This window comes from Anomaloglossus baeobatrachus, chromosome 1, assembly GCF_048569485.1.
Source record: "Anomaloglossus baeobatrachus isolate aAnoBae1 chromosome 1, aAnoBae1.hap1, whole genome shotgun sequence".
Taxonomy (NCBI): Eukaryota; Metazoa; Chordata; class Amphibia; order Anura; family Aromobatidae; genus Anomaloglossus; species Anomaloglossus baeobatrachus.
Genome location: NC_134353.1, coordinates 134,555,141 through 134,570,755, shown reverse-complemented (window position 1 = coordinate 134,570,755; position 15,615 = coordinate 134,555,141). Strand labels below are relative to the sequence as shown.

Here is a 15,615-nt window from a genome sequence, read left to right as displayed (position 1 = left end):
TTTGAACACTGGATCCTTTTGTCCACTCAGTATATGGAAACGACTTATTCACCAAACCCCTTTGAAAACCCAAACACTAAAGAAACCAGAGCGATTATGTGTGTGGGGGGGTCAGGAGAGAACTATCCACTAAACAGAGTCTTGGGATGCATAGGTAACATTAAGCTGAATTCACACTTGCAGTTTTGTGGTAATTTTTGATGCAGCTTTTTGAGCCAAAGCCAGAAGTGGGTTCAAAGAATTAAGAAATATAAGGAGAAGACTTTTACTTCTTATCCACTTTGGCAACTAAAACTACATTGGATATGGATGTTTTCCTGCCTCATCTTTTTGGCTCTTTAAAGGGAACCTGTCAGCAGAAGTTTCGCAATAAACCTAAAAGATTCCCCTCTGCAGCTCCTGGGCTGCATTCTAGCAAGATTCCTGTTGCTATTGTGCCCCCTTTGAGACCTAAATAAATACTTTATAAATTGTTACCTTTTTGTATGCAAATTTTTTTTATGGTCACGGGGGCGGGCTGTCTTGCGTCCGTTATTCGCCTCCTGCCGCTTTACGCCATCCCCCATTGCTCATTTCCATACATGAGGACACCGCCCAGTGCTCCCGAGGTCTCGCGCATGCCCAGTGGCATTGAGCACTGTGTAAAGTGTGACCGCTGGTGAGGTGATTGCGCAGGCGCGAGATTATGGGCGGCGCGGTGACTGTCATCAGCAGCATCATCCAAGTACCCGCCCATAATCTCGTGCCCGCGCTTTTCCTTCTGCATCCACCGTTATGCGCAAGCGCTGCCCATATGAACCTACGTCACCTATTACCGCAGGAGCGAGATTATGGGCGGGTACTTGGATGACGCTGCTGATGACAATCACAGCGCTGCCCATAATCTCGCGCCTGCGCAATCACCTCACCAGCGGTCACGCTTTACACAGTACTATCCCGCGATAGTGCCACTGGGCGTGGCGGAGACCTTGGGAGCACTGGGCGGTGTCCTCATGTATGGAAATGAGCAATGGGGGACGGTGTAAAGCGGCAGGAGGCGAATAACAGACGCAAGACAGCCCGCCCCCGTGACCATAAAAAAACATTTGCATATAAAAAGGTAAGAATTTATAAAGTATTTATTTAGGTCTCAAAGGGGGCACAATAGCAACAGGAACCTTTCTAGAATGTAGCCCAGGAGCTGCAGAAGGGGAATCTTTTAGGTTTATTGCGAAATTTCTGCTGACAGGTTCCCTTTAACTCATGATAAAAATGAGTGCTGAGAAACTCCTGAAGGCTGAATGTGAGGGACTATAAATTGACTACTTTTTAACTCTTTATAAGGAATGGATCTGGATTATTTGCGTTTTCAAACCTTACATTTTGCTATACAGTAATTATTTGATCCCTTGCTGATTTTGTTAGTTTGCCCACTGACAAAGGCATGAACAGTCTATAGTTTTAAGGGTAGGTAAATTTTAACAGTGAGAAACAGAATATCCAAAATAAAATCCGGAAAATCATATTGTAGAAATGATATAAATTTATTTGCATTTTGAAGAGAGAAATAAGTATTTGATTCCTCTGGCAAACAAGATAATATTTGGTGGCAAACCCTTGTTGGCAAGCACAGCAGTCAGACGTTTGTAGTTGATGATGAGGTTTGCGCACATGTAAGGAGGAATTTTGGTCCACTCCTCTTTGCAGATCATCTCTAAATCATTAAGATTTTGATGCTGTCGCTTTGCAACTCGGAGCTTCAACCCCCTCCATAAGTTTTCTAAGGGATTAAGGTCTGGAGACTGGCTAGGCCACGCCATGACCTTAATGTGCTTCTTTTTGAGCCACTCCTTTGTTGTCTTGGCTGTATGTTTTGGGTCATTGTTATGCTGGAAGACCCAGCCATGACCCATTTTTAATGTCCTGGTGGAGGGAAGGAGGTGGTCACTAAGGATTTTACGGTACATGTCTCCATCCATTGTCCCATTGATGCGGTGAAGTAGTCCTGTGCCCTTAGTAGAGAAACACTCCCAATACATAATGTTTCCACCTCCATGCTTGACAGTGGGGACGGTGTTTTTTGGCTGATAGGCAGAATTTCTGTTCCTCCAAACAGCGAGTTGAATTAAGGCCAAAGAGCTCAATTTTTGTCTAATCTGACCAGAGCACCATCTTCCAATCACTCTCAGGATCATCGAGTTGTTGACTGGCAAACTTCAGATGGGCCTGCACATATGCCTTCTTGAGCAGAGGGACTTTGTGGGCACTGCAGGATTTTAAGCCATTGTTACCAATGGTTTTCTTGGTGACAGTGGTCCCAGCTGCCTTGAGATCATTAACAGGTTCCCCATGTGTAGTTTTAGGCTGATCTCTCACCTTCCTCATGATCACGGATACCCCACGAGGTGAGATTTTGCATGGTGCCTCAGATCGATGTCGATTGACAGTCATTTTGTATTTCTTACATTTTCTTACTATTGCACCAACAGTTGTCTTCTTCTCACCAAGCATCTTACTTATAGTTTTGTAGCCCATTCCAGCCTTGTGCAGGTCTATAATCTTGTCACTGACATCCTTAGAAAGCTCCTTGGTCTTGCCCATGTTGTAGACGTTAGAGTCTGACTGATTAATTTGGTCTGTGGGCAGAAATCTTTTATACAGGTGATAATTTAAGACAGGTGTCTTTAATGCAAGTAACAAGTTGATTAGGAGGGTCTAAGTGGTCTGTACGAGCCAGAACTCTTAATGGTTGGTAGGGGACCAAATACTTATTTCTCTGTCAAGATGCAAATAAATTTATATAGTTTATAGAAAATTATTTACTGGATTTTATTTTGGATATTCTATCTCTCACTGTTAAAATTAACCTCCTCTTAAATATATAGACTGTTCATGTCTTTGTCATTGGGCAAACTTATAAAATCAGCAAGGGATCAAATACCGTAATTATTACCTTTACTGTAGACTTAGTAACTAACATCTGTCTATAGAGTATTGCAAAAAGACACCAGAATAACACAGCAAAAATACTGTAAAAATATAGCTAATTTCTATGTGGAAGGCGCCCTGAAATACAATGTTTATTTGCTATATACAATGTGCAGTATTTTAGTGGTACGTCTTCAGTACATTTCAATAGTAAAATAATAATAATAACAATAAATAATAATAATGTAAAAATCTCTATCCTGTTCATACTATCGGACCGATACAGATAAATTACCACTAATGATGGGTGGCCTTTATGAAATGATGTCTTTTCTCCACAATTAGTATTGCTTGGTTATCCATTTCTTGTTAAAAAAAGGAATGAAAGAAAATTGGTAATAGGAAACAAGAATAGCAAAAATACCCAATAATCAGCTCATGGCTAATCTGTATAAAACATTATTTTCAAGTATTGCTATTTGAACATTTAAAAAATAAATAAATAACAAAAAGTATTATTTCTGCAGTACAAAAAGTAAATACAATAAAACGTAATAGCACAAATTAACCATGACTTCATTTTAAAATGGAAATTCTTATAGGACGGCATTACTTTTTTTCCGCAATTATACACCAGTTACCATGGTCAAAAGAAGAACTTCTAACTATAAGTTCTGGAACATCATTTTCCAAGAGATTACGTAGTTCTCCCTCGCGGAAAACGTGATAATATCGCATGTATGCCTTAGTGTCAAATACATCTGCATCTGCTTCTTGGTCACTAGCTGCCACGGTTTCATCCAAGACCGAGTCGCTGGACTCTGTGGTTGAAGTTCTCTTTAAGACTCTGTTTTGGGTACCTGCATCACCTTCACTGCTACAAATACAGCTACAGTATTTGGCATCTGGCTTTATATCATTCTGAACCAAACCAACATGTCTTCTATTTTTTGAGGGATCTAAAGCTAGAAACCATTGATGCTTTTTGACCGTTTCACTTCTAATAAAGACATCATCATCGTCAAAACTGTGGTCCTTCAGTAGGAGCTTCTGGCATCCAAGGTCAAGACTACAGTGTCGTGATGGTTGCACAGACACAGCGTTATTCACCCACCCACTGACAGGGCTGAGCGACTTCATCTTATCAATCTGCCTCCTCAAGGTGGACTCATCAAGAGATCTGGAGAAGAACCACGAGCGAATAGATTTTCCGATAGCACTGTAGAGTCTACTGTCATCATTAGGAAACTTCATGCAGCATGTTTCGCTTGCTCTACAGTTGCTAGTGTTGTGTAATTGCTTAGAATCAAAACTCTGCTTCAGGTTATGTAAGTTGATGCTCTCTGACTGTTGAACCAACTTTGAGCTCATGTCGTGTGATTTAGTACTGGGGTCTTCTTTATCTTCACAATGGTTTGACTCTGGGGTCCGTCGAGGCAGTAATGCTTTGTTCCATGGCACAAATACATCTTGCTTTTCAAACCGACGGCTTTTTTGTTCCATTGCCCAAACATACAGCATTATCTGACCACCAGGATGCAAAATTCTTGCCATTTCTTTTATTGCCCGAATTCTTCTTTGCTTAGTGGAAAAATGATGAATCACTAAGAAAAAAAGAAACACATAAATTATTATAGATTATTTTCAGAAAGTTATTGAAATATATGACTAGCTCTAAAATTAGATTAAAGGGTTTTAACCACAATTGCATTATTTTTCACAGAGCACAGTAAATGCATAAGTATTGTTGTTGGACAGATTAAACCCTACATATAGTTTCTTTTCTTTTACTTTTGTATACTTTTCACCATTATCTGCCCCTCTTTGCATTCATCTTCCTATAGCTGAATGGGTCGTCCTATACTTAGCTAGTAAAACTACATTTTCAGCCGCACTTGCTTATCTTCATTGCTAAAGATCTCTCCAATAGAGATGAGCAAACTTAAGGCTCAGAGCTCGGGGTTCGAACTCAGAAAATTCCGTGAAAATCAGCCAGGTGAGTATCGCGCTGTGCCCATGTCTGCGTGATGCCCTGCATTGTGCGAGCTGCGGGTACTGTTTCTTCGGCTCAAATTAGGCTTACCTTCAGCGTACTAAGATGTCTAGCTCACGGAGAATAAATATATATATATATATATATATATATATATATAAAAACACCACCCACCCACCTCCGGTAGTATTTTGCTTTTGGCCCCTAGCAAAACAGTTCTGAAGGTGTGTGGGCTGTGTTGTTTTTTTTTTTTAAATTTTCCATGAACTACACATATTAGTACGCTGAATGTAAACCTAATTTGAGTTGAGGAAATAGTACCCGCAGCTTGCACAATGTAGGGCATCACACAGACGCCAGCACAGCACAGTACTCAATTGGCTGATTTTCACAGTATTTTCCGAGCCCAAACCCCGAGCTCCGAGCCTAAGGTTCGCTCATCTCTACTCTCCTCTACCCTTTGTGCTTCTAACTAGCCCCAATTCTCTAAATCATCATCAAGCTAATCTAAGCATTAGAATTCACCATATGCTTCTGCGCACTCTACACTCTTAATGTTTTTATCTGCTGTCATCTATATTAGTATGGCTGCCTGTGTGGTTTTACAACATTGTTAGGTGGTTTCTCTCTAAGCTCAACTCTACTGCACTCTTCCACAATAACACTCATAATAACTAGGCAGGGCAGAGCTGTGATTGTTTTCTGCTACTCAAAGATCAGTGATTGGAAACTGCAAATGCTGCTTTGTTGATGCTTATGGCAGTGGTTTATCTTTTGAGTCATGCATCAACAGAGCAGTTTCACTCAATTGATCTTTCAGCAGCAGGCAATTCACACAGCTCAACTCCTTCTAGCTCCTCTATATACAGCTGGATCCTGTATTATATCATTCCTCTCACCTCCTGAGCCTACGATCAGACCCTCTATATACAGGCATGGCTTGACTCCGGGGCTCGATCCTTTGGACCACAACATGATTTGCATCAGTTTAACTGCTGTTAGTTTTGTTGTCTTTCCTTTGCCTTTCTGTTTCATTTCCACTCCAGTATTTTCACTTCCTTCTTTTGTTTGCCCTATCACATTTTGGGATAGGCTTTTTACACTCGCCCTATACCTGTGTACACATCTATGTTTATAGGTGTTTTGTGTTACATCTGGTTTATAGTTCAAGGTGCAGTTAAAGATACTCAGGGTCAGCTGGCATTGAGTGGGGGCGCCATTACGTAAAGATGTCAGATTGCTTCGATGGTGACCAAAGTTTTCTGTTTTCTCGGCTTCATGTAAATTATACTTCCATTTATGTCAGGTATATCGTTTACTCCATTGAGATCCACAGTCATGGGCTCTTTCTTTGCCTGATGATTCTCCAGAATTGGCATTTCTCTCAGCTCTTGGCCTCATTTATGACGGCCCTGATAATGTCACCCTAGCTGAATCTTGATTCAGGGAGGTCATAGAGTGGAGGACTACTGCTCAGAGTTTAGACATTGGGCTGTACAGCCCTTATGAAATTATCCTGCTCTTCTGAGTCAGTTCTGCCAGGGACTGTTAGATCAGATTAAGGACTGAATGACTTACAATTCCTGTACGCAGTGTTTGGAGGAGGCCATGATCCTTGCTATTCAGCTAGACAAGCATCTGAGGGTTTGAGACATGTTTAAGGATATTTTGGTAGCGCCTTTTTAATCAGTTGAGATTGGTGACCCCATGCAAATTGCTGCTTGTAGGGATCACAGAGAGGGTTACAGAACATGGTACCCCAACTCATTTTTGCTTGTACTGTGGTCATTCTGGTCACATTATGGATCAACGTTTTGGGTATATTAATGGTTTTCTAAAGGAGAAAAGAAAACCCTTAAAGTGTAAAGACACCAGTTCCAAGAGTTTGAGATTATCTCTGGTACAAGCTTTAGGTTTTGGTTTTTTTTACAGGTGTTCTTGAAGACTAAAACAGGTTTGTTTTTATATCTGCATATGTGGATTCAGATTCTGCTTTGAATCTTACTGATCATGACATTGCTACTTTTAAAGTTTCTACTCTCAGTCTTCCCATTCAATTTTTAGCAATTGATTACTGTCCTCCTTCTCAAAGCCACGTGACCACGAAGGTTGAGAATGTATGTAAGATGGCAGGGGTCTTACACCCTGAATCCATTACATTCATGTTGTTTGTTTCTTTAACTGCAAAATTAGTGTTAGGTTAGTTAAGCACAATACTACTATCAATTGTGAGACTCAGAGGGTTAAGTCTTGGGGCGACTTTCGTTTTTCCTAGTTGCTTATCTAGACCTTTGGCTTCTGTGAGGTCTCACCTTCCAGAATTCATCGATGACTTAGATGATGTGAGGGTCATTTTGAAAATCTGATTATGCTGTTTGGGTTTTCCAACGCTCCAGCTGTTTTTAAGAATTTCATAAATTATATTTTTTGCACTCTGGTGGGTAGATTTGTGGTGAACTATCTGGATGACATACTAATTTACTCATGTTTACAGGATGAACACCGGGAGCATGTCCAGCAGGTCCTTCAGATTCTTTGTAACAATGATTTATTTGCTAAGCTGGATAAATGTAAATTTTGAAGTGCAGCAGCTCTAATTCATTGGTATTCTCGTTTTTGCTTCAGTGTTTCAGATGAATCCCATTAAGGTACAGTCAGTCATTGATTGGGTGAAATTGAGTAACCTTAAAGCATTGCAGAGATTTCTAGGCTTTGCTAAGTATTACCGGAAGTTCATTAAGAACTTCTCGGTCATAACCAAGCTTTTAACTGACATGACCAAGAATGGAACAGTTAAGCTTCAGCTCCTTGTAGATTGGAAATTCAACAACTCATTCCATTCTTCCCTTTTACAAAGATTTGAAGGGACGTCAGGTCCTCAAGACATTATTGATGGATCTGGAGAAAGATCAATAGTATGAAGTTGAACGAGTCCTGAAGTCAAGCGCCATCTGCAGTATCTGGTCCAGTGGAAAGGTTACAGTCCTGAGGATAACTCATGGATAAATGAGGAGGATCTTCACACAGATCGTCTGATAAGAAAGTTTCATCAGCGTCATCAGAGGATGAGGTTATCAGAGGGTTCAGTAGCCAATCGTGGAAGGGGGGTACTGTCATGACTCGATCTGGGGCTAGATCTGGTGACCTCTAGTTGTGTGGTCGGTTTCCCTCTCCGTTGGACCACAGCTTGTTTTGTATTGGTCCACCTGCTGTTAGTTCATTTGTCTTCCTTTTGTCTTGCCTTTCTGTTCTATTTCTACTCAGAAGTGTTTACTTACTTCTTTTATTTGCCCTATCACATTTTGGAGGTGTTATTTATACTTGCCATGCACATGCCTCATTGCTGGTTATATTCAAAGGTTGGTGGTTTGGAGTCTCAGCTCCTCAGCTTAGACTAATCTTACCAAGTTATCACTTTTGCTTTTCCTTGCGGTTTGCTTGTGTATCTCCCATCCCAGCATTCTCCCATTCTGTTTCATTTGGGATTTGGAGGGGTTCCACCTTATCATTTAATCTTTTTGAGTTTGTTTCAATTTCTTCCATCTTCCCTGTATGACTGTGTGAACATGATTTTAGCCCGGTGTCTCACTCTCTGCCCGTGTGCACTTACTTTATGTTTACTGGTGTTCTGTGTTACACTTGGGTTATAGTTTAGGGTACAGTTAAGGACACTCATGGTCAGCTGAAATTAAGTGGGGGTGCCATTGTGTCATTTTAGGGTGCCAACTTTCACGGTAAGGCAGTGATAAAAACAGGGTCAGATTTAAAGTACTCTTAGGGGCACTTTGCACAATATGACATCGCAGGTGCGATGTCGTTGGGGTCAAATCGAAAGTGACGCACATCCGGCCTCGCTGTCGATATCATAGTGTGTAAAGCCTTTTTGATACGATTAATGAGCGCAAAAGCGTCGTAATCGTATCATTGGTGTAGCGTTGGTCATTTCCATGATTTGGAAATGACCGATGTTGCGATGTTGTTCCTTGTTCCAGCGGCAGCACACATCGCTGTGTGTGAAGCCGCAAGAGCGAGGAACATCTGCTACCTGCGTCACGGCCGCCAATGCGGAAGGAAGGAGGTGGGTGGGATGTTTACGTCCCTCCAACGACTCTCCCCCTTAATAAGGAGGTGGGTCGCCGGCCAGAGCGACGTCGCAGGGCAGGTGAATGCATGTGAAGCTGGCGTAGCAATAATATTCGCTACGCCAGCTATCACCATGATATCGCAGCTGCGACGGGGGCGGGGACTATCGCTCACGGCATCGCAGCATCGGCTTGCGATGTCGTAGTGTGCAAAGGGCCCCTTAGTCTGTATAGGGACCTTTGTTGGAACCCTCCGCTAGTTTGTTCGTCCTCGTGTGAGTGGAAGGGCTCAGTCATAACAGTTCCATGCTGAGGTATATCTCTCCTTTCAGCCCCATTATGAAGTATATCGCTCCTTCCTGCCTGTTTATAAGCAACACTTTCTGCAATATATAGTGCTCCATCAGCGCCTTTTACACTGATTGAGTGCTATATCTGCCAAGGCCAATCTAAATTGCTTTTACAAGCCCCGCCTCCATCCAAACGAAATCCATGTGTCCGATATACATAAAAATAATTGTTAGCGAAAAATGAAACAATCTTAAAATATATTTTAATGGCTCTTTGTGGTCATAAAAAAAAATTAATGTGTAAAACAGACATGCATTTACTTTATTTTTAAGCCAATATCACCTTACATCAGCAAAAAAATGAAAAAAAGAGAGAATTAAAATAAAAATTAGGCCCCATGTCTCACATGCAAAAATTACTTGAATATCCGCGCAAAGAAAAAATGTCACACCTCATCAAAAAGCATGTATGAAAAAACCCGACAATGTCCCTGGTTGGGAACAGGGAGGGGAAGAAGGGGGTAAATGTCTTGGTCTTGAACTAGTTAAGTATTACATATGTGGAAAAGGTTTTTTATATGCAAAAATAAGCATGGCCTTAGTATGTTAATGGAAAATGGAGAGAAAGAATTAACAAGTTTCAATTCTTTCATATCATATGTACAGTATACTGTCTAACCAAGGTCATCAGGCTTGCCACGGCTGTAAGCTGGATAGTGCATGCAAGACATTGTGAATACTAAAGCATTACATAAAGATCAAACTAATGCAATTAAAAACGTTTACTACCGGACCTAAAAAAACTAAATTGCAATCAACTTTATTTACAGCTTAAAAAAAATCCTTAAAGGATACCTGTCAAGTCCAATATGCACCCAGAACCATGACCAGTTCTGGGTGCACATTGCTGATCCCTGCCTAACCGTCCCTGTGTATACTAGCATAGATAAAGGGATCTTTAGAAAAAGTATTTCTAAAGATCTTTTATCATATGCTAATGAGCGTGGGGACTAGTCCACTGGGCGTTAGTTCCCCTGACTAGTCGCCCCCATTAATATGTTAGCATGCCCCTGTGGGTGTGCTAACATGCTAATGAATATGCAACGTCAGAGGATGATCTCCTGGACTTCAGTATGCATGATTCTGGAGTTTTGGTCAGGCGCACTACATGAGTTTGAAGCCAGGATGCATACACCCGGCTTCATAGTGCACATGGCCGAAACTTCGGGATCATGCACACTGAGCAGAAATCCAGTGTCTGGCAGCGATGGCAGTGGAGACATGAGTGAGATCATCCTCTAACGCTGCACATTCATTAGCATGTTAGCACACCCACAGGGACCCACAGGGGTGTACTAACATGCTAATAAAGTCAACTAGCCAGGGGAACTAATGCCCAGGGGACTAGTCCCCTCGCTCATTAGCATACAATAAAAGATCTTTAGAAATACTTTTTCTAAAGATCTCTTTATCTATGCTAGTGCATACAGGGACGGTTAGGCAGGGATTAGCAATATGCACCCAGAACTGCTCGTGGTTCTCGGTGCATATTGGATCTGACAGGTTCATTTGAAAGCGCAGCAATCACCAGGATTTTCCTATATAACCTAAGGCCAGTGCTATACTGGCACTATCATGCTGATTCTATACATACCTGTAGTTGTTAGCTTGGATGTAATGTTTTAGAGACACAAGCAAGTAAAGTTTGCAAAATGAGCAGCTTTTTGATTAGCAGGAGCTGCCGAGCAGCTAATAGCTGGGGTGGGTTTTGATAGTGATTCCCGCCCCCCTGCTTGTGATTGTTGCTCTTTAAAGCTTTTTTTTTTTTTTTTTAAACATGTTTTTGTTTTTTTTGTTTTTTAAATTATATATTTTTTCATTTTTCCTCTCCTTCCAAGAGCATAACATTTTTATTTTCTTGCCAATAGGGACGAGTTGTACTTTTGAATGGTACCATTAATTCTGCCGCATTGTGTACTGGAAAGTGGAAAAAAAAATTCCAGATGCAGTGAAATTGCAAAAAAATTGCAATTCCAGAATGGTTTTTAGGGTTTTTTATTTACAATGTTCACTATTTTGTAAAAATGTACTGGCAATGTGATTCTGCAGGTCAGTGTGTGTACGTAAATACCAACGATAGTCTTTTTTTTTTTTATTTAGCTGGTGAAAATAATTTTAAAAATGTGTCCAAAAAATAAAAAAAAAAAAAGAATTTTGCGTGTATCGCCATTTTCCAAAACCCACAACTGTTTCATTTTTTGGGCTATGGGGCCATGGGAGGGCTTATTTTTAGATATCTGAGCTGATGTCTTTACTGATACCATTTCTGACTAGATCGGATGTTTTGATCGCCTTTTATTGCATGTTATTGCAATGTTGCGGCAACAAAAAAACTGTAATTTTGGTGTTTTGATTTTTTTTCTTGTTAAACTGTTTACCGATTAGATTAATTTATTTGAGATTTTGGTAGATCGGACACTTCTGAAAGCGACAATACCAAACATCTATTTTTTTGTTTTTGCTTTATTTTTAATGGAGCAAAATAAGGTGATTTGAACTTTTGTGGTGTTTTTTGAAAACTTTTTTTTTCTTCACTTTTTACTATATTCGATATATTTAAGAATCCGATCACTTGTGCTATACAGAGCTATGAATAGCAGAAATCATTATCTCTTATGAATGCCGGCTCACTGTTATGACAACCCAATGTGCAATCACATGACAGGGGCATCGATGGGCAGGATTAGTGATGTGCTTCCTGTCATCGCGTGATAAATGCAGTTGTTAGAGACTGACAGCAGCAATTAACTGGTTAACAGCCGTAGGTGGATCGAAGATTGGATTGTTAAGAGGCATTTGATGACTGCTGTGACTGCTGTCAAGTGCCTGGAAAGAAGCAGGCTCAGCGTGTAAGCCCGCATCAAAGGCAGAGACATGTCTAATGACGTACATCTATGTCATTGGTAGAGATGAGTGAACCTTAGGCTCGAGGCTTGGCGATCGGGTTCGGAAAATGACAAGAAAATCACCAAGGTGAGTATAGCGCTGTGCTTGTATATGAGAGATGCCCAGCATTGTGCGAGCTGCAGTAAAGGGTACTTTACACGCTGCGATATCGGTACCGATATTTCTAGCGAGCTTACCCGCCCCCGTCAGTTGTGCGTCACGGGCAAATCGCTGCTCGTGGCGCACAACATCGCTAACACCCATCACACGGACTTGCCTTCCCTGCGACGTCGCTCTGGCCGGCGAACCGCCTCCTTTCTAAGGGCGCAGTTTGTGCGGCGTCACAGCGACGTCACACGGCAGCCGTTTAATAGCAGGGGAGGGGCAGAGATGAGCGGCCGGAACATGCCGCCCACCTCCTTCCTTCCTCATTGCCGGTGGACGCAAGTAACGATTTTTCACATTTTTGCGCTCGTTGATCGTCGCTCATTGGTGTCACACGCTGCGATGTCACTAACGGTGCCGGATGTGCGTTACTAACGTCGTGACCCCGACGATATATCGTTAGCGATGTCGCAGCGTGTAAAGCACCCTTAAGCGTTTGATCGGCTCAAATTTGGCTTAAATTCTGCGTTATCAGATGTATTGTTCACGGCGAAAAAAAAAAAAATAACACCGCCCACCCACCTCCGGAAGTGTTTTGCTTATCGGCCAATAGCAAGACACTTCCAGAGGTGGGTGGGCGGTGTTTTCTTTTTTTTTTTCTTCGACATGAACAATATATCTGATAACATTGAATGTAAGCCACATCTGAGACGATCAAACACATCGCGTAGCTCGCACAATGCTGGGCATCTCTCCTATACAAGCACAGCGCTATACTCAGCTTGGTGATTTTCTCGTCAATTTCCGAACCCGAACCTCGAGCCTTGAGCCTAACGTTTGCTCATCTCTAGTTATTGGTCATGAAGGAGTTAAAGCATGATATACCAACAAGAGACAAAAACGTGATAAAATCGCCTGTAAAGAAACGCAAAGGAGAAAAACGCAATCAACCTAATTTACATAATAGGTGCAGAAATTCTCACAAAAAAAAACCCATTGTGGGAATCTAGCCTAATGCCGGCGTCACACGGTACGATATATCGGGCGATATGTCGTCGGGGTCACGTCGTTAGTGACGCACATCCGGCATCGTTAGACATATCATATCGTGTGACACCTAGGAACGACTGTGATCGAGCAAAAACACTCACCTTATCGTTGCTTGTTGACACGTCGTTCATTTTCATAAAGTCGTTCCTCCTTCTGTGCTCCGGTTGTTCATCGTTCCCGTGACAGCACACATCGCTCCGTGTGACACCAAGGGAACGACGAACACAGCTTACCTGCGTCCCGCCAACAATGCGGAAGGAAGGAGGTAGGCGGGATGTTACGTCCCACTCATCTCCGCCCCTCTGCTTCTATTGGCCGGCTGCCGTGTGATGTCGCTGTGACGCCGAACGTCCCTCCCCCTTCAGGAAGAGGATGGTCGCCGCACACAGCAACGTCGCCCGGGAAGCAAGTGCGTGTGACAGGAGGTTAACGACTTTGTGTGCGACGGGCAACTAATTGCCTGTGACTCACAAACGACGGGGGCGGGTACGATCGCTCGTGCGATCGCACGATAGATCGTCCCGTGTGACGCCGGCATAAGGGTATGTTCACACTGCATTTATTTTATGAGTATTTGGAGTCAAAACTCTCCAAATCTACAATCAAAACTTGCGGTATTTGAAGAGTTTCTGCTCTGAAAAATTCTTGAAAAAACACACCCTACTAAGCCCTGCACCCACGTATTCATTACATTACCAGGACAGACTAGTTTGTAAGTCCTGGAAATAAACAATGAGGTTTACGATTATATGACCGCAAGCAAGTAACTTAAAAACTGTGAGGAATTAATACTAAGAAGACACAAGAATTGTATAACCTCCTCCTTGATGTGCTGTGGATGTAATGCTATATTAAGTGTCTGTAGAGTAAGCCATGGATGACTCAGTATGGGGAGACAAATGCAGCAATTGAGGATGACGACGTGCGATGTTCGTCAAGTTAAGTGATCGTATTTTTAGAAAGATTACATGGAGAATAAAAGCCCTAATAATAAGCAGGTACATCTTAGTCATCACTATACTCGTCATTGTCTCTCCGATGACATTGTCATGCCCCATAACATAATCACCACGGAAATAAGAAAAGTTTTATAAGTGTTATCATCTCCATTCATTTATATTTCAGAGATGGATCCGCAATGAAAAAGCTGAGAGGTGCTTGTGATTGATACCAGTTAAAGGAGTATTCCCATCTCCAAGATCCTATTCGAATATGTAGTGAGTGTAATAGTAAAAATAATAACAAATACCTCCAATTAAAAAGGTAGTGTAATTCTTCTGATTCATTATGTCACTTACCTCATGTGCGGGGTACTGCAGGACCTTAGGTAGCTATGGTTACGACCACGCATATAGTGACAGTTAAGAAAAATGAGATATTTAGCATATAGAAATGGCCATTTGTATATCTGCCCAGTTGCCCCTTCACGGCATATCTCGTAACTGGGTACCTAACGCTATTCTGAAGCCTATCTCTGGGTTAAAAACTTCCTGTGTATGGGCACGTAGGCACATATGCCGTGAAGGGGCAACTGGGCAGATATACAAATGGCCATTTCTTTATGCTAAATATCTCATTTTTCTTAGATTTTCCTTAGCAGTAATGCAGGTCGATGTTCACACATTCATGGTTTCCATACTTTAGCATTATCAGAGCGCAAACTGTCTTTTTTTGTATTTTATGTCGTGTTCAGCTATGCGCTTGTTCACACGTCAGGTCGATGAGGCTGAGTGCAGGCAGTCTTTTTTGTCTATATCAAGAGGGTCATACCTTCTGACCGTGCACCCCTCCCCCAGTTGCCACAGGTAATCTCATTCTATATAGCAGGTTCCTACGTGCCCATACACAGGAGGTTTTTAACCCAGAGAGAGGCTTCAGAATAGCGTTAGGTACCCAGTTACGAGATATGCCGTGAAGGGACAACTGGGCAAATATACAAATGGCCATTTCTATATGCTAAATATCTCATTTTTCTTAGATTTTCCTTAGCAGTAATGCAGGTCCATGTTCACACATTCATGGTTTCCATACTTTAGCATTATCAGAGCGCAAACTGTCTTTTTTTTGTATTTTATATAGTGACAGTTAGTTGCTAGTGGTCGTAACAATGGATACCTAAGGTCCTGTAATGCCCTGCACATGAGGTAAGCGACATCATGAATTAGGAGAACTATATCACATGTACACATACTATAAGATTATTATTATTATTATAATATATAATAATATTTATTCATTTATA

At 41.6% G+C, this 15,615-nt stretch overlaps 1 protein-coding gene across 1 annotated transcript in view; it reads right to left on the bottom strand.

Moving 5' to 3' along the window:
* Nucleotides 1–1,218: 1,218 nt before the first annotated feature.
* TRMT9B (tRNA methyltransferase 9B (putative)) overlaps nt 1,219–15,615 on the bottom strand; it is a 77,072-nt gene continuing 62,675 nt past the window's right edge. Inside the window, exon 4 of the mRNA XM_075334339.1 lies at nt 1,219–4,511. Coding sequence (XP_075190454.1) covers nt 3,517–4,511 — 995 coding nt within the window. The 3' untranslated portion in view covers nt 1,219–3,516. The remainder of the gene's footprint in view (nt 4,512–15,615) is intronic.